This window comes from Lampris incognitus, chromosome 18 (genome assembly GCF_029633865.1).
Source record: "Lampris incognitus isolate fLamInc1 chromosome 18, fLamInc1.hap2, whole genome shotgun sequence".
Classification (NCBI taxonomy): domain Eukaryota; kingdom Metazoa; phylum Chordata; class Actinopteri; order Lampriformes; family Lampridae; genus Lampris; species Lampris incognitus.
The window spans coordinates 37,812,899-37,832,963 of record NC_079228.1 but is presented as its reverse complement, the minus strand read 5'-3'; the positions used below and the strand labels follow the sequence as shown (position 1 = coordinate 37,832,963).

At 44.8% G+C, this 20,065-nt stretch overlaps 1 protein-coding gene across 1 annotated transcript in view; it reads right to left on the bottom strand.

Annotated features, from left to right (window-relative positions):
- The window catches only part of LOC130128570 (class I histocompatibility antigen, F10 alpha chain-like), a 38,060-nt gene extending 17,995 nt beyond the window's left edge, over window positions 1-20,065 (bottom strand). Inside the window, exons 1-7 of the mRNA XM_056298207.1 lie at window positions 19,930-20,065; window positions 17,270-17,536; window positions 13,741-14,019; window positions 4,398-4,715; window positions 3,334-3,423; window positions 2,920-2,937; window positions 2,624-2,683 (exon numbers count right to left, since the gene is read on the bottom strand). Of these exons, the coding sequence (XP_056154182.1) occupies window positions 2,624-2,683; window positions 2,920-2,937; window positions 3,334-3,423; window positions 4,398-4,715; window positions 13,741-14,019; window positions 17,270-17,536; window positions 19,930-19,978 (1,081 nt within the window). The 5' untranslated portion in view covers window positions 19,979-20,065. The remainder of the gene's footprint in view (window positions 1-2,623; window positions 2,684-2,919; window positions 2,938-3,333; window positions 3,424-4,397; window positions 4,716-13,740; window positions 14,020-17,269; window positions 17,537-19,929) is intronic.

Sequence of the window (20,065 nt, the reverse complement as noted above, 5' to 3'; positions counted from 1 at the left end):
CCTTAAGGGTCAGATCCTCAACATGCTGCTACTTCCGCTCCCTCCCTCCAGAACTCATAACGCTACTGAAGCTGATGCAGCGTCTTGCTAACCAGCACTAGTCTGGTCTACATTATCACGCCTATGAAAATAATAAATGTATGTTTTCAGTATAACTGTGGTGGTGACAGGACTACATTAATATATTGAGACAGGACAAGTAGTTGTTTTGATAAATATGTTTAATATATTGATGTAACGTGGCTGACTAGCCAAGCATTGCAGCCCCCTTCCCGCACTAATGTGTGTAAGTGTCTGTAAGCTAAAGGGAGGGGGGGTATAACTAAATAAAGCATCATCCATTACACATGCCTGCATGTTAATGACTTCTGATCCATAGGCCTTACAGTCCAAGTTGAGAGGCGGGTTGTGTGTGTCGGTAGTTTGAACTCAGGCAGTGTTACTTTAAACTATGAAGTCAGACACGCTGATGAACACGTGTGGGGATTTACTAACAGAAAGACACTCTGACATTTTGAGGAGTTTATTTAATAGAAAAATAGCAGTTTAAAGCAATCTGCCACAGATTAAAACCATTTCCCAGCAAAACATGTCAACATTTCTTGAGCATAACTTGTAGAGAGAAAAAGAACAGAAGCCTTCAACCACGTTATGACAAATCAAGATGACGTCTTACAGGGCATGAAAACTATTCAGCACATTAAACCTGATTCTACACCAATTCAGCAGCAGCCCCTGAACACACATGCTGCACACTATGAGTGGGTCAGAAGAACTAGTACGACCTAAAACAATCTGGAACCTTCAACCACACAACTTGTTTCACAGAGTGTGTGTGTGTGTGTGTGTGTGTGTGTGTGTGTGATTTTCAGATCCCTCTCTTTAAACAAGGCCAAATAAATGAAATTCCCTCCCTTTTAACTCAGCGTTCATTTTCCAAAGACAGATTTTACCACCAGGGAGAAGTCTCCATTTGCAGAGCTTTAAACAATCATAAAATAAATAATACATAAATAATTGGAAAAAATTATAAATCTAAAAATATATTTTTTTTTTTTAAATCATGAACATTTTTAAAAATACAGATCTTTAAATTAAAATAAAACTTTCTGCAGAGATTGTTGACTTTTGTCCTTCAACATGTCATGTGTAACTCCCCACACCGCTAATGATTTTTAACTGACACGTTCCCGAGTTATGCACTGAAGTCTGCTTGATTCCCCAAAGTGTGGACAGACCTGCAAAAAGACAGAACCACAATTAAGACAGGAAATATGTCCACGTGTCAGTCTGAGTTACGGTGCTGATGCTGTTTTTATCTGAGTGAGTAAGAAGCGTGGTGGTATGTGACCACACCACATGTCAGAGCTCCATTCAAAATGAACGAGAGTCAGCAGAACCCAGCAGAACACCTGGCTGAGCCTGAGTCCTCCTCATCCATGTTGTTCTGGCTGTTGGTAAAGCTCTTCTACCAGTTTGTTCTGTCACATCTGCTGGTTACACACAACCACTTCACCTCCTCTTCACACTAAACACCACCTGCCCTCTTCTTCCTCATTTGGCTGCTATGATGAAGATGGAAAACACCATGCACCCAAAGAAATTCCTACCCCCCCCTTCTTCTCCACAACTGTATCCGGCCAATTACCCCACTCTTCTGAGCTGTCCTGGTCTCTGCTCCACCCCCTCTGCTGATCCGGGGAGGGCTGCAGACTACCACATGCCTCCTCCCATACATGTGGAGTCGCCAGCCGCTTCTTTTCACCTGACAGTGAGGAGTTTCACCAGGGGGACGTAGCACATGGGAGGATCACACTATTCCCCCCCAGTTCCCCCTCCTCCCCGAACAGGCACCCCAACCGACAAGAGGAGGCGCTAGTGCAGCGACCAGGACACATACCCACATCCAGCTCCCCACCCGCAGACACGGACGATTGTGGCTGTAGGGATGCCCAACCAAGCAGAGGTAACACGGGGATTTGAACCGGCGATCCCTGTGTTGGTAGGCAGTGGAATAGACCGCTACGCTACCCGGATGCCAGATATTTGTGAATTAGCTGTTGTCTTCAATACACCAGCCACAGAAAATATCAAAAAAGACCATTTGCATTTAACACTTCAGGACTGTAACTTTAAGGGGCTCAGTCCCAAAACACTACATGTTCATTCTTTGAAGACCAACAAACAAAATGTAGAAACTCGTTATTATAAATTCATCATTTAAATATTCAAACATATCGATGACTTTTCCAGTAAACACAGGATATTTGTGTCCAACAAGGATATTATTATTGATAAAATACCATCATCTGTTTTAATTGTGTCTTCATTCATTAGATGAGGGCAGGTGTCAGTTTATAATACAAATGTTCATATTTCCTGGACAGACACACTTTAAAGCCTTCCATGTTCTGGGAAAACCAGCTTGGGTCAAAGGTCAGCTCTGCAGCTCCGAAGAGATTCAGGACGTTCAAAGTCAGTTGAGGACGTGGTGGTGAACAAGCTGTTAACTTTAAGGACCGCCCTTACCAACCAACCATTTTACACACAGCCAGGTGATGGCGCTATAACACAACACAGCACAGCAGGTCACATGTGGTAGATCCATGTACACCAGACTTACTTAGTTCAGTGTGAAGCATCAGGTTCAGCTGCTGAGAGAGCTCAGAGCCGCTGTCAGGAGCTGTGAGGTCAGAAACAGTCCGTTAACAAACTTCTCCTGAAGCGAGCTACTGGACCACAACATGTGAGGAAAAGCCACGATTTGACAACAACTGCAGAATTTGCCCTAGTTTTTGGATTGCCTATTTTCTCCTCAGCTGTAAAAAGCTGAAAGTGTAATAATGACATTTCTGCTTCAGTAAGGTGGTGTGAAAGTTTCACGACCTGGTCATGAAGTAAAAAACAACATCTACTTACAAGGTGGAGGGCGCTTGGCTGAAATGAAGACATAAAACAAATGATTAAGGGCGTCACAGAGGAAGACACCATATATTATACATTATCCCTGTTCTCCCTCCCCCCACTGAACCACATCTCCAGATGACCCTTAACCCAAGTGTTAGGTTGGTTATAATGTTGATGTATTTTAAGTTACTATGATCTTGACTGGAGTAAATCAGACAATACCTTCAGAACAATCTCTCTCTCTCTCTTTCTCCCTCTCTCGCTCTCTCTTTCTCTCTCTCTCTGTCTCTGTCTCTAGATCTCTCAGTGTGACGCTACATGTAAGACTCAGTGAGAGGCTGGATAAGAGAGCCATCTAAACTTCTAGAATATCAGCTTGATGAAAAACAAATCAAACATTTGAACCATTTCATGTGATTCCCTCACCTTTCTTCTTCATGTACCAAGCCACGCCAATGGCTGCCATGATGAAGATGACAGCAACAAGCACTCCAATGATGATGGGCATGATGGTGGCTGTTGATTAAAAAAATAGAAAAAAATACATATGTGTGTGTTTGTGTATACAGAAATATATATCCTTGTGAGTCTTCGGCTACAGTCACAGCAGCATTGGTGCATGTGATATTTCATGGTGAATTTGATTCATATCAATGAATTCATCACAATATGTGAACTTGGATCTGGGTGCAAGGTGAGTTTGCCTCGATGACTTCACGTCGAGTTCAAATTTGGTGAACTTTGACACGTGAGTTTGCTCCATCGAGCAATAACAGAGCTGCTCTGACTGTTGTGAGCTCTGACGGAGCAGCCACTAGAGGCAGTAAAAAGAGGAAGCTCTCATTTAGCAGCGTATAACCATCTAACTTCACACTGCTGTGCTCTGCTAAAAAATAAACTGCTCCGCGACAAAACAGACATCGTGGTTTCCAGTCAGTCATGGAGCAGCAGCAGAAAGTGTAAACTAGGGTTCATTAATTTATTTGAGTTTTTGTGTCTATTCCACAAGGCAATTCGAAGGAATTTCCCTCTGCCAAGTTCTGGTGTGACCGCAGCCTAAGGCTCAAATGGATGAAGTGGCTGTAAATTGTTAGTCATGCTCCATTTTTCTTGATCGTTTTGTTGCTGGAGATTTTGAATCACTTAAAGTAATAAAAAAATTCCAGCTTTCCCCCCCTATGAGCAATGCAGCAATTCATCATTTCCTTCATTAAGACAAAGGTGAATTTGCTCTTACACCAGTAATAGTCCATACCACAGTTTGATTGTAAGAGGCCTGAATTTTAGCGATCTTTTTTTTCTATTAATTTGGTGCAAACCAGAGTCTATATGGAGGGCTCACACCTGTCAAACACATCCAACCTTAGCAAGAACATCAAGAGGTCCAGACTGGCTGATGAGTGACAGTCACAGAAGTCAGTCTTTGGCTAGTACCTACTTAGGCTGTTGTGACTCTGTTCAGTGGCTCCAACAGAAACAAACGAACTAACCAGGATCTTTCCAGTTGGTCTTGATCTGTGATGGGTCCAGTTTGATGATGATGTCGTCCTTCCTCCCAGAAAGCTGAACCACACAGTGGTACTTCTGCCACTCCTCAGACTTCATTGATGAAAGGTCAACGAGGAGTTGAACGCTCCTCTGGAAGGTTCCATCGTGGTTGGGGAGGAGCTCACCATGCTTCTCCTCCTCATGGACCTCCTCTTCCTCTCTCCTCCAGAACATCACGATTCTGTCAGGGTAGAAACCTGTAGCATGGCAGGTGACTGGAGAGGAGGGAGACTTCTGGAGCAGAGACACTGAGGGAGGGACTGGAGAGAGAGACAGAGAGAGACACAGAGAGAGAGACAGAGAGAGACAGAGAGAGAGAGAGAGAGAGATTGACAAAACCCTTTACTAAGCACTACAATAGGTATGCAGACAAAAGGACATCAACTACATAAGTGAAAGTGAAAACACAAGCCAACAATACAGCCATGACTTTCCCTTTTACACCAGTTAGAAAGAGAAGAGCAGGTCTTCATCATCTCCCACTGAGCACAATACTTCCTGCCTGCCAATTTAAAGCTGAAAGCCACCAGATTGTCTTCCATTTTGTGGTAGGGATGTAGTAGGGAGCCTTCAGCAGTCCTTTTTTTATTTTTATAACTTTGTTTATTGAATTTTCCGCATAATCAACATTTACAAAATAATTGTCCTCGTAAGTTGTACAGCATGAACATAAAACACATCCAACAATACACTAACACACCAGAATACAATGAGGAATAAAAACACACCCTCAAAGGAGAAAAAAAAATCAAATCAAATCAAAACAAATTAACTAAAATAATTAAAAAAATAAAAAATAAATAAAAATAACTAAATAAATACAAGTACACATATTCCAATGCACTTGTCCGCAGGCCAGCCAACCCAGCACAGTCCCTCACAGACATCATGTACACATACACCCTACCTCCTTCATCACCGGAGCTTGCCACGCCCCCACCTCCATCCAACAAGGACATCAATAAAAAGGAAAAAATATGCATATATATATACACACACATCACTCTGGAATAACAGGGAAATGAAGTCGCTTAACATAAGAAAAGAAGGGGGTCCACATTGCCCAGAATTTGTTTAGGGACCCTTTGAGGGTGTGCCTAATTTTTTCCAGCTTTATACAATTTAAAACAGACTTAATCCAAAGAGCATGAGAAGGGGGTGCAGAGGATTTCCAACTAAGCAAAACCAATCGTCTCGCCAACAGGGTAACAAAGGCAATGAAATCCTTATTAATATTGGTCAGTTGCAATGTGGGCGAGGGCACCCCAAATAGCGCAATAAAAGGGTCTGGCTTGATCTGTGTGTCACATACTTCTGAAAGTGTGCTAAAAATATCTTTCCAAAAACCATCAAGAGATGAGCAACACCAAAACATGTGCACATGGTTAGCAGGAGACTGGTTACACCTCACACAGTTAGGATTTATGTCTTTGTAAATTTTCGCTAGTCTCGCTTTGGTCCAATGAGCCCTATGAATGATTTTGCATTGAATGAGACCATGTCGGGCGCAGACCGAAGAGGTATGTACCCTTCCGAGTGCCCTCTCCCACAGCCCATCAGATATTCCCTCCCCCAGTTCCTCCTCCCATGAGGATTTAATGTCATTAAGTGAGGCAATTCTTAAAGAACAAATTTGTCTATAAATTATTGACAAGGTACCTTTCAGAGTGGGAAGCGGGGTAAGAAAGGTGTCAAACTGTGTTTCACCAGGAAGGGTGGGGAAATGAGGATCCAAATTGCGGACGTAACTCCGGATCTGTAAAAATCTAAAAAAATGATGCCTGGGAAGACCAAATTTAACTGCTAGTTGCTCAAACGTACTAAATGTATTGTCAATGTAGAGATCTTTAAACCTTTTTATACCAAGACTAGACCATATTGAGAAAGCACTATCAACCATAGATGGGGCAAAAGCAGGGTTCGAGGCCATCGGAGCAGAAAGAGAGGTTGTCTGAAACCCAAAATGGCGTCTAAATTGATTCCAGATCCTCAATGTTGTTCTGACACACACATTCTTGGTGAAAGAGGAATAAGGGCCTGTAATGGAGGAGTGAGCGAGGGAAGACAATGATGCCGGTACAGACGAAGCAGCTTCCATCTTTAACCAAATTGGGGACGGGGACATCTCTCCACCTCGCAACCAGAACTGAATGACCCTAAGATTAGCCGCCCAATAATAAAATCTAAAATCTGGTAGCGCCATACCTCCGTCTGACTTGGGTCTCTGCAAGAGCTGTTTTCGTATCCTAGGAGTCTTCTTATCCCATATGAAAGGTAGAATTAGGCCGTCTATTTTTTTGAAAAATGTGTTGGGAAGAAAAATCGGTAGGCACTGAAAGAGATATAAAAATTTAGGGAGTGTGTTCATTTTAACAGAATTAATTCTCGCTACTAAAGAGAGGTGCATCACTGACCAGCGTTCAAAATCATCCTTAGTGCGGGTTAAAAGCGAGGAAAAGTTGGCCCGAAAAAGGTTTTCAAATCGACTCGTGACCTGTACACCAAGATAAGTGAAACAACTTTGAGCAACTTTGAATGGCAAGGTATGTAATGGGAATTTTTCCGCAGTCACATTAAGCGGCATCAATTCGCTTTTACTGAGATTCAGTTTATACCCTGATAAATGACCAAAGGATGTAATAGTAGCAAGGGCAGCAGGAACAGAAACAGAAAGATTAGATGTGTATAGCAATAAGTCATCTGCATATAAAGACACCTTGTGCTCATGTCCGTATCTAACTATACCTTTGATAAGAGGGTTGGAACGAAGTGCTATTGCAAGGGGTTCTATGGTGAGAGCAAACAATAAAGGGCTTAGAGGGCAACCCTGGCGTGTTGACCGTTGCAGAGGGAAACAGCCTGACTGAGTGTTATTAGTCCTGACAGAGGCTTGGGGGGACGCATACAGAAGTCTTACCCAAGTAGTGAATTTTGAACCAAAGCCGAATTTATTTAGTGTATAGAAAAGGTACTTCCACTCCACCCTGTCAAACGCCTTCTCCGCGTCCAGGGATATAATGGCCTCCGAGGTGTTGGTGTCAGAGGAATTGTACATGATATTAAATAGTCGCCTAAGATTGAAGAATGAATGTCTATTTCTAATAAATCCTGTTTGATCAGGAGAGATAATCGATGGGAGAACTGTTTCCAGGCGTGTTGCCAGAAGTTTGGCTAAAATCTTATAGTCAACATTTAACAGGCTAATTGGACGATATGATGCACATTCAAGAGGGTCTTTATTATTTTTAAGAATTAAACAGATAGTCGCTTGAGTGAGAGTCTGTGGAAGAATACCATTAACAAATGCTTCATTATACATTTCAATTAGAATAGGGGCTATTTTGGGGAGAAGCTTTTTATAAAACTCTGTCGAGTAACCGTCAGGCCCTGGGCTTCTCCCGGATTGAAGGGATTTGACAGCTCTAGACAGTTCTTCAACAGTGATTGGTTGTTCTAATTCTTTAACCAAATCCTGGTTGACTAAAGGTACATCAAGGGAGTGGAAGAAGTCATCAAATTCTGATAAATCAGCATCACCTTCAGAAGTATATAGAGACTGGTAGAAACTTCTGAACTCATCATTTATCTCCCTAGGGTCTAATGATATTCCGGATGATGTATGAATTTTGGGAATTTGATGTGATGATGAAACTTGACGCAACTTGTGTGCTAATAACTTACTGGCTTTGTCTCCCTGTTCATAGTAGGTGCTCCTAGACTTGACAAGCAGCTCAGTAACTTGATCTGTTAGCAAAGTGTCAAATTCTGCTTGCAAAGTTAAGTGCTCCTTATAAATATCTGGAGATGGTGAAACGGAATATGCGTTATCTAATTGGGCAATGCGGCGTGTTAGCATGGACAATTTATCTTTTTTAAGTTTGTTCTCATATGTGGTGTAGGAAATAATTTCACCTCTAAGATAAGCTTTCAAAGTTTCCCATAAGGTAGACGCAGAGATACCTGGGGTTCTATTTGTATCCATAAAAAAGTCAATTTGGGCCGAAGCAAAGTTAATAAAATTTTCGCTACTGAGTAATTGAGTGTTAAGCCGCCAAGGCGGTCTCTGATTATTAGCTGTTTGAAAGACTACTCCCATAGTGACAGGGGCATGGTCCGAAACCACAATTGGATTATATAAGCACGAAGATATGGAATGGAGAAGTCTATCATCTACAAGGAAGTAGTCTATGCGCGTAAAAGTGTGGTGTACCGAAGAGAAAAAAGAGTATGCCCTCCCAGATGGATTAAATGTTCTCCAAGGGTCTGAAACAGCGAAATCAGACATAAAGGTACGGACAACCCCAGCTGAGGTTGATAAAGTAGTAGATTTAGTGGAGGATCGATCCAAATGTGGGTCCAACCAGCAGTTAAAGTCACCGCCTATGATCAGCATATGGGAGGACATATCAGGGAGTGTGGAGAAAACCGATTTGAAAAAATCCCCATTGTCCCAATTAGGACCATAAACATTAACAAGAACCACCTTCGTATCGAATAACCTACCACTGACAATTACATATCTACCATTGGGATCAGCTATCACATTAGAACATGTAAAAGGTACTGATTTGTGAAGTAAGATAGCCACCCCTCTTGACCTACTCTGAAATGAGGAATGGAACACCTGACCCACCCATCTGCACCTAAGTATTGAGTGTTGTGGTACCTTGAGATGAGTTTCTTGGAGGAAGATAATGTGAGCTTTCAACTGATGGAGGTGGTGGAGAACCTTACTGCGTTTAACTGGGTTGTTAATGCCCCTACAATTCCAAGTGAGAAAATTAAAACCATTCCCTCCAGCAGGATGAGCTACGTCAGGCTGAGTCATGTCTTAAGAGAGAGAGTACATGTTAAGGACAAGGCATAATGCAAATTAAATATTTTGGCTGACCTCAATAGTGCAAATTCAAAAAACAAAAACAAGTGACAAAACACAAGAAAACAAAACACAAATACAGAAGGAAAAAAACCCTCCCACAAAATCCCTCTTGCCGAAGCATCTCCCCAACTGAGATGCAAGCAAACCCCTAAATACAAAAAACCTTTAGAGCAACGCATACCAACTTAGCTAGCTTACTCTTAGCTACCTGAGATTTGTGACCATTGAACTAGAATAGAGCAAATGTGCATAAGTCGGTCTCCAATAACATTAGGACCCGAGGAAAACTAACTCAGTTAAGAGAGGTACAAAATCTATAAAGTGGCAAAATTGAACTTCAACCATGTAAACAACCAAATACTGGCAGTGCAGGCAGCTCAGATCAAAACAAAATGAAATGAGAATGACACAAATAGTAGGCAGTAATGTAAGTGGAATAAAATATATCTCCACATTATATCACCTTAATGTGAGTAGTCCGCTGTATACTCATCAACATGTATTGAAAATAAAAATAAAAAACCCACTACATTCAAGTGTCAACAATGAGCACTGCAAGGCTAGCTTCACTCTCCAACATGTACTGAAAATAAAAAAACAGCTGCGTTCAAATGTCAACAATGAGCACTGCAAGACCAACTTCACTAGCTAATCTGCCTACCAGCCAGCCCGCTAACTAGCCTGCTAACCAGACCAGCCAACTGATATTTTGAGCTACAGACCCGGCGGTGGCATGACAGCTTTTTTCACCCTGTTTTTGATGAAATCGGCCGCAACAGCCGGGTCCTCAAACCTGTGTGTGGAGCTGTCCGGCAGGGTCAGTCTCAGAACCGCAGGGTAGATGAGACCATATTTCACGCCGGGACAGGCGCGCAGCTGGCGCTTAACATCTTTGAAGCTAGCCCGCTTCTTGGCCACAGCCGTGGTGTAGTCCGGAAATATCGAGACTCTTCTGCCCTTGTAGAGGAGAGGAGACGCATCTCCAGATCTCTTCAGCATGTCGTTCCGGACGTGAAAGAAATCCACCCTGATGACAAATGGTCGCGGAGGTTCACCCTCCCGGGGTCGGCTCCGCAGGGTGCGATGGGCCCGGTCTAGCAGCGGCTTCTCATCCAGGCCGAGCAGCTCCTGAAGCAGCCCGGCTACGAATTCTGTCGGTCGCGGGCCCTCCACTCCCTCCGGTATTCCCAGAAGACGGATGTTGTTCCTCCGCATTCTACCTTCCAGGTCCTCGCATCTGTTGTCCAGGTATGTCACCCTAGTTGTTAGTGAGCCGACGTTCGCCTCTAGCTCGGTAATCCGAGTGCTGTGATCTGTAGCACTGCGCTCCAGCTCTGATAAAACGACTCCATGTGCGTCGAGTTTATTCTGGATCCTCTCGATAGATCTTTTAAGCTCGTCTTTGACCAGTATCATCTCTGATCTGAGAGTGGTAGCTGAAGTGTCAATCTCACCGAAAATATCGGTTTTGAGGGAGCCCATCATGGATTGTAGCATTTCCGCGGTCAGTACTGTCATGCTGTCAGCACTAGCTGTAGCACCCGATGTTGGGAGCGGATCAGATTCAGGAGAGGGCGCAGGCTTATTGCGGCCTGCTCTTGCAGACTCCGTTTTCGGTCGATTAGATGTCATTTCACCTTCAAAGTCCTCAAATATAGTGTGAATCGTTTAAAGGACTCTTTAGACGCTTGACCACCAAAGACATGCACGATTTAGCGAGATTAAATATATAAATTTGGTCACTAACTCAGGAGCAATAGAGAAACGTGTCCTACATCCTCGACGTCCCGGCCACGCCCTCGCCTTCAGCAGTCCTGTAAGAACATGCACAGGGTCCACACAGTCCACCGCCCGGGCCCGCTTCTTACGGCTCAGCCAGATGGCTAAATTGGCAGCAGCTAATATGAAGTTTATAAGAATCAAGAAGAACTCTTTATCATCATTGTGCCAAGCACGATGAAACTGCAGGTGTGTCAACCTCAAAATGGTGCATACATAAAAGACATAAATATAAAATATCAGCAATAAAAAGTACAGCGTCTAAACAATATGAGTGCAAAATATAAGCAGTACAAGGTATAAAATATAATACAGTTAACGATAAATAAAGCTATGAGGTGCAAAATCATCCACCCATCCATCAGCAAAAATGCAGTAAAGGTGGGGTGGACAGATGTGAAGTGGCTTAAAGTGACATGTGAGTAAATATATGCAAATACTGCACGTGCCCAATGGGGGCAGCATATCAGTCTCGTGGGACTGAGGAGAGGTCTGAGTTCATTAGTGCCGCAGCTTTTGGAAAGAAGCTGTTTTTCAGTCTCTTTGTAAAAGTGTGGATTGGTCTGAAGCAGCCGTCTGATGGCAGGAGCTGAGACAGATGGTGTCCAGGGTGTGTAATGTCTTTTGTGATGTTCTTCACCCTCCTCACACAGCGAGTGCTGTGAAGATGTTCTAGTGAAGGCAGCTCAGTGCCAAAAATGTCCTGTGCTGTTTCCACCACACGCTGGAGGGCTGTTTCATCAGCTTTGCTGCGGCTGCTGCACCAGGCTGACATGCAGCTTGGTAGGATGCTCTCGACTGAGCATCTGTAAAAGTTGACCAGCAGTTTTTGCGGGAGGCTGGCTCTCCTTAGCATCCTCAGAAAATAACGCAGTTGTTTTCCCTAATCACCACTGGTATCAGATTCATCTTCAGATTCACACTCCATATCAGTCACATTACCATGGCAACCAGCAGGCTTCATCAGCTGCTCCTCTGCCTCATTGTCCAGTATGACCTGCAGCCTCTCAGCCTCCTACACTGAAAAACGCTCTGCATCTTTCTCCAACATCCCCATGTTGTCCTCCCTCTGTACCGTGCTGACCACAGCTTCAGCCTCCACCTCCCCTGCTAAACTATATGAAGACACAGAGCCACACGCCACGGCGGCTCCGACCACAGAGCCACCAGCCTCACTCCGTACAGGAGGAGCAGCCTCGGTCAGCGTCCGCTGCCCCCCTCCCCATCCTCACCCACATCGGCCCCGCTGCTCCCCTCCCCGCTGTCCCACACATCAGCTGCAGCGCACCCCGCTGTGTGCTGGCTATGGGGACAAGCAATCCCCTCCTGACCCACATCTCCACACTCACAACACTTCATCCCCCCGAAGCTAGCATACACCATATAAACCCCCTCCTCATGCTAAACACAGAAGGAGACATCCAGTGTTTGAGTGGGAGAGTCCAAATCCATGAACACGTGTCTCCACAGAGACTGAACCTGGTTAAGCTTGGCGTCCCTACAGCCCAGACTCACCGTCCAGAACCCCCTCACAAACCTCCTGAAGCCCTTCAGTTCTTGTGCCAGCACCTCGCTGGGAATAAAAGGAGGGCCTCTGGACACGGTGACCCGGGTGGAAGGCACCGCCAGCAGGGAAACTAGTGTAAATTCATCACCTACAAACACGCCGTTTTCTGTCTGCTAGTTGGGAAAAACCTGTTCATTCATAAACACTTCATTCATGTGTGAGGCAAATGAGATGTTTCCATGCCCCACCTGTTCTCCTCCCACCAACACCACCTGCTCCACCCTGGTACTGGGCAACGACACGACCCCCACTCCCTGCCTCCTAGACAGGGACGGCGTCTCAAAGGACGCCATGCCCGCCAAGAAGCACGGCTCACCGTCCACCAAACACACAACCACCGAACACACACCAAACCACAATAAGAACCACAACCACAAAACAATCACACAACAAACACACAACAAACACAGCAGCAACCAAAAAGACAAATCGAGAAACCGTCACAAGACTCTCAGCCAAACTCCCCAAACTCCCAGCATGCACTCAGAGAGAGAGAGAGAGAGAGAGAGAGAGAGAGAGAGAGAGAGAGAGAGAGAGAGAGAGAGAGAGAGAGAGAGAGATGAGTTGAAGAAAATGAGACAAAAGAGAGGGAGACAGAGTTGGAGAAAGATAAAGAGAGGAGAGTGGGCGCTGGAAAAAAGAGAAAGGGAGAGAAAAAAGAGCAAGACAGAAGAGAGACAGTAGCAGAAAGAGAGAAAAGGAGGAAGAAGACAGACCGAGGTGTAGAGAGAGAGAGAGAGAGAGAGAGAGAGAGAGAGAGAGAGAGAGAGAGAGAGAGAGAGATCCAGGAATGGGGGGTAAAAGAAAGGGGGGTAGAAAGGTGCACTAAGTCAGAGAGATATAAAGAATAAAGAACCAACATGCAGGTAAAAAGAAAGCTGGAATGAAGTAAAAATAAAACCTGCTCATTGTAAACAGAGTCATACAGCCATGCTGTTGTGTGTGCAGCGGGTGTGGACACACGAGTCCATGACCACTGTAATGGTGCTGCACATTAGAAACAGTAGAGACATATGAACACGGCTGTGTCCATGACAACACATCGGTCATGTGACTCTACCTGTCCTCTGGAGACTGTTGCTCCCATACTGCAGATACTTCTTCAGCCAGTCAACACACACATGGGTGTAGTAGTTCTTCAAGTAAGCCAACCTAGCTTTGTCTAGATCCCATCTCAGTTTGGTGATGACAGCCTGTGGTGTCGGAGCGACCCATGTCTCTGTCTTCAGGTCCAGAGCGATGAAGTCTTCTCCATCATAACCATGCTGTTGATATCCATTAATGTTTCCAGTCTCATCGTCCCACTCACAGCCACTCATGAACTGAACAATGTGGACACCTGAGAGACAGAGAGACATAGAGACATAGAGACAGAGAGACATAGAGACATAAAGACAGAGAGACATAGAGACAGAGAGACATAGAGACATAGAGAGACAGAGAGACATAGAGACAGAGAGACAGAGACATAGAGACAGAGACAGAGAGACAGAGAGACAGAGACATAGAGACAGAGAGACATAGAGACAGAGAGACAGAGACATAGAGACATAGAGACATAGAGACAGAGACATAGAGACAGAGAGACAGAGAGAGAGAGAGAGACATAGAGACAGAGAGACATAGAGACATAGAGACAGAGACATAGAGACAGAGACATAGAGACAGAGAGACATAGAGACAGAGAGACAGAGACATAGAGACATAGAGACAGAGAGACATAGAGACAGAGAGACATAGAGACAGAGAGACATAGAGACATAGAGACAGAGAGACAGAGAGACAGAGAGACAGAGAGACAGAGAGACATAGAGACAGAGTGACAGAGAGACAGAGAGACAGAGAGAGTGTTAAAGCAGAGACACATCCTGACACAGTCAACCTTTAAGGTCCAAACCCTGTTCACCACAGAGACCCAGAGGGACCAGAACAGTCTCTCCACCTGTCCACTGTTACACCACCTCATACTAGAGTCTCATCTCAGCAAAGAGGAAGGAAAGGTTTACACACACACACACACACGCACATACACACACATACACACACAGATACACACATGCACGCACATACACACACAAGCACACATATACACGCACACATACACACACGCACAAATACATGCACACACACAAATACACGCGCACATACACACACACAGATACACACACATACACACACGTGCACATACACACACACAGATACACACACACATGCACATACACACACACACAGATACACACACACATGCACATACACACACATACACACATATACACACACAAGCACACATACACACGCACATACACACACAGATACACACACACACACACACACACACACACACACACACACACACACACACCATCCATCCATCCATCCATTATCCAAACTGCTTATCCTGCTCTCAGGGTGGCGGGAATGCTGGAGTCATTCCCAGCAGTCATTGGGCGGCAGGCGGGGAGACACCCTGTCCATGTGTGACTTCGAAGGACGGAGCCCTTCTGATCTCCTCCACCTTCTGCAGCAAAAGAGACTGACCCAAAGTATGTCCCAACTCCCCCTCCTCACTTGCCTGGTCTTAACCATCCCTGTGTCCACAGCTTGCGTGGACAGACATTCTCAGCACTGAAAAGGACAAAAGGCACACAAGAAGCAGCTGTGGACCGGCTCGTCCGTCAGCCTGGGCTTTAACCTCAGTTGAGAAAGAACTTCTTATGAGTTGAAGTCAAAGGACAAAGTGTGTGAGCCAGCACCTGCACACTTTGTTACAAAGGATGGCAGGACGGACTTTGTGTTCGGGGGACCTTCATTGGGTGAGTACGCAGCTTTTTTCAATAATGGGCTGGTTTCCTCTGCTTTTATTCTACCTCCAAATTATGCAGCTTTTGCTGACGTCTGCTGTTCTAATGAGGCATGTGGACATTAGTTTTAGTGTGTTTGTAAACCACGGACCAGAGGGGTAGACTAGAAGCTGGATTATAAGGTTTTCCAGAATCCCCTTTGTGTGTGGTGAAGCCGGTTAGGGCAAAGAAACCTTTAATATGCTGAACTTCCATGTGACAGGGCTCTGGACGTTGGTTTCATTGCTGTGCTGGATTGTTTCAGCACCACATGTGGTCCTACTGAAGGCCCAGGGTGCAGGGCCACGGTTCACCACTGGGCCGCTCTATACGCCCCGTCTGAAGGAAGGTTTTCATCTGGACAAATATAACAGCAGGAACAGGTCGACCAGCACACACTTTAATGTTACAGCTGGTCAACACAGGGGGACAGTCATCCGTCCATCTTTAACACCCCCCCCCTCTCTCTCTCTGTCTGTCTCTCTCCCTCTGTCTGTCTCTCTTTTTTCTGCAGAGCAGGATAACAGGGGTCTTACCTGTTTTTTATTTTTTCAGTTGTTGATGAATGATTGTTTTTTGGGATTGTTAAAAGATGCTTATTGAGTGTTTGTACTTTGACAAGTATTGTTTATATGTTTAGAAAAATTTCAAGTCTGTTTTTTGTTAAACTTTTCTGTTAAATAAAGACTTGCTTTAAAATTCAAAAAATTCCCTCTCTCTCTCTGTCTCTCTCCGTCTCTCTCTCGTATCCTGAGGCTGCTCTATAAACCAGTGTGGTTTGCCTTTAATGGACCCCGGAGTTGCAGAAGAAGAAGTGTCCTTGTGAATGAACGTGAGATCTTGGGACACAGTTTGGAGCAGTTTTGACTCCAGACTGTGTGAGAAACAGGAAAACCTGTGAAACTGTGAGGACCCAGTCTGTATTCACACACCGCCGTCCACAAGGAGCTATGTGGTCTGTGTGTAGCACCGCTCTGTGTAACACACAGTGACGTCACCACATGTCAATAAAACCTGTTGGCTCATGATGTTAAAGAGGACGGGGCAAAACTCAGATAACGGGGCGTTTTCTATCATCCGAGGGAAAAGGTTTTTGGTTTCTCTCTTTCTAAATGGTAGTGGGGAAACGGGGATTCTGGTTTCTCATTTCAAAACAAAACCCCGTTGGCTGCCAAGTCCACGGGCCCAGCGGGGACCTTAAGAAGGGTGTTTGCTAGGAACTGGGTGTGGATGTGAAGGGCTGAACGTCTGTCCGGGTTTGACTGTAAATGTTGACAACAGACTTTGAAGACGCCGTCCTCACAGCTTTATCTGTGTCCTTTCTTACTGACAGAGCTGCACTGAACACAACATGTCAATAGTCTCTTGAAGCATCGCCACATTGAACCCCTGTATTCTGCCAATAAGCAGTACTGACACAGCCCATGGTCACAGGACAGACGGAGACAAGCTGACAACATGCCAGTGTTTTAAATGAAGACTTGAGATGAAGACTATGGAGGGAAGTCCCGACTCTTCACTCATGTCTTTGCTGTTCATTTCTGATGACAGCTGAATGTTCCTCAGGAAAGACTTTGATAAAACCATATTGAGATAGTCTTTTGTTACTGGACCCAGGAAGAAACCGGAACACCACCCAAAACACTACACCCTTAATGTGTGTGTGTGTGTGTGTGTGGGGAGGGAGATGGAAGCTTCGTCTCTCTGAATAAAAACATTTTGTTGGTGAGAAGTGAAACATAAACGTACCTCCAGTTTGGTTGAAGCGCTGCTTCGCAGTCTCAATGTTGGTTGTGAAGTCCTGCTGGGCTCTCATCATATATCCAGTCTCCCTCTCCCAGTACTGTGGGTCACCTGTTGTGACCTGGTCCATCCAGTCTTGTTTGGGTACTGCTCTCTGAGTGTTGCTGTCATAATGAAACATCTGAAGACCATCAACCATCCCAACAGCCACAAACTCTGGGAAGTTTGGCACGTGGGAGGATCCAGTGTCGAAGTACTTCAGGGAGTGGATCACTGTCAGGAAAACACATCATGTGAGGATTTCAGCTGTTGGAATCACATCTTTTTTGTCATCATCACTGATTTTTGTGATGGGTTTTAGTCGTTTGTGTGTCTGTCTATACTTTAAGGTCAAAGTCAGAAGGAAATATTTATCAGTGTAATTCATATAATCACTGTTGTTGTGTTTTATCGAGGACTCTGCCCTTCTTCTCTTTTGAGAGCTTATATTTAGAAAACAAACATCCCTAAATAGGGCCCGGTACTGTCCTCATGTCCTCATCATCCTACTTGTAAATCTGCTGCGATACCAGCACACCGACAGCCGACTAGACAAGTCCTGCGTGCCAGCCGTGTTTTCTGCTGCACTTCTGCTTCAGCAGCTAAAAGCAACACACAACTGTGTAAAGAGATGAGCACAACCTGTTTAAAAAGGATCACAATAAATACCTGGTTGTACCAGAGGCAATGCCACACAACAACACAACCTTGTGGGGTTTTTTCACTGCAGTTCAAAATAAATCATCAAATCAATGTGTACCCATGACCCTGTAGTAAAAACCATGTAGTTAATTAATTCAGCAGCAGTTATTATAGCCTACGCTTCCAAACCCTGCACCACCGACAGCGCCATCACCTGGTGAAACTCAACATGCACGCACAAAACATGTCAGAACACACGGCTGGCACGCCACACAGACGCAGTCAGCTGGGTTGTGTTTCTCATCTGGTGGAAAGCGTCCTTGGGTTCCTTCAAAGGCGTTACACAAAACTAAGTTGATGTTGTTGTTGTTGTTGTTGTTGGTTCAGGGAAACACAAGGTTGAGTGTGACAATGTCAGCAACAGCACCATGTTGTGTATTTAGTGTGTTACAGTCAGACAGTGACGCACATCTGATGAAAACAAAACATGGTAGAAGTGTAAGGGCATCATTAAGTACTCATATCAGTACTCGCTACCCCAATGTAAGTACTGGTACTTGGTCTGAAGAAGTGTTATGGGTGCGTCCCTGTCCCTAAATATTCAACTAGAGGCCAAGAAAGAAAGAAAGAAAGAAAACCCTCCCATGAAGTAAACTCCAGGCTTTACTGAACACAGAGGAAGATATTCAGAGGAAGGTGTGTGGCCTGCAGATTGTGGGTAATGACACGTTTTAAACATGTTGTGTTGTGTCACTGTTTGTGTTTCGATGGTCGCCATCGGAACAGTTTGGAGTTGGAGAATTTGAGACGACAGTTAAACCATATCACCTGAATATGGAGCTGCCAGGGAGGAGGACAAGAGGAAGGCCAAAGAGGAGGCTTATGGGTGTGGCGAGGGAGGACATGCAGGTGGCGGGTGTGACAGAGGAAGATGCAGAGGACAGGAAGACATGGAAACTGGACGATCCGCTGTGGCGCCCCCTAACGGTGCAGCCCAGAGTAGCAGTAGTAGTTAAACTACATCACCGACTTCTTGTGATTATAATAATCCCCTTTTATTTCACAGCCTATCGCCTATAAGGTCATTCTCATGAAAAGCCAATATAACGTCATCTGTAGAGAAGACGGGCGTTTGGGTTCAGCCGCCAACAACGTGCCTACAGCGCCCCATACGGCTAGTGTCGGTAAGGTAAAAAGGAAAGTCATGAACTGGCAGAAACACAACGGGGTGGGATAATTGTTACTTGTCCTGTCTCCGTCTTCGGACTACCTTCGCCGGAAGTTACAGGGGAACCGAATTTGTTTCGGATCCAGAGCCGAAGTTCGCTGGCGCTGTCCGTCACTGCCTGGTGCTAGCTAGCTAGCTAAACTCCGGAGTACAACCCAACACAGTTCAATAGTTCACTTCGTCTGAAAATGGCGAGGACACCGTCTTCTCTCTTTGGAAACACATTTAATCCTTCTTCGCAGCTGCACAAAACGTTGACATAGGTCCAATATATCACAGTTCTTAGTGATAATATTTCCTTTCACTTGCGCGGAGCTGCCAATACCGTTGACGCCACACAACAACTTCCTCATTCCCCCCTCCCTACCAACCAATCAGAGTCCGACCCCAGACCGTGCTCTTAAAGCGGTACACCCTTATTTACCAACATAATGTTAAAACAGTGGCTGGTGTTACTCCACACTGGTATGATCAGTACATGAATCACAAAGACACCGTTACTAAAGCATCTTCATCAACAACCTCCGACTAAAGGAGCATTCGTTCAAGAAGTCTTCAAGAAAGGCAAATGTGAATATCGGAAATTAAGGAATAGACCATAAACCATAACAAACTAGAGGAGGACTCAGCATTTATCTTCTCCGAGGATCGAGGCGAATATTACTTTAGCCTGTGATAGCAGCCGAGCATGCGCAGTGACTAACTCCGTCTCCACACGAAAACTCGTTTAACGGTCAGAATTTAAGAATATACACACCTGAAGATGCTAAAGGACAAAAGATGAACAGCAAAATAACCACTTTCATCTTGTTTCTTGTACCAAATGGATTTGTTAAAACCAAATAAAAGAAGAGACGACGGACGCTTCTCTCCTCGACGTTGATCCTCCAAGC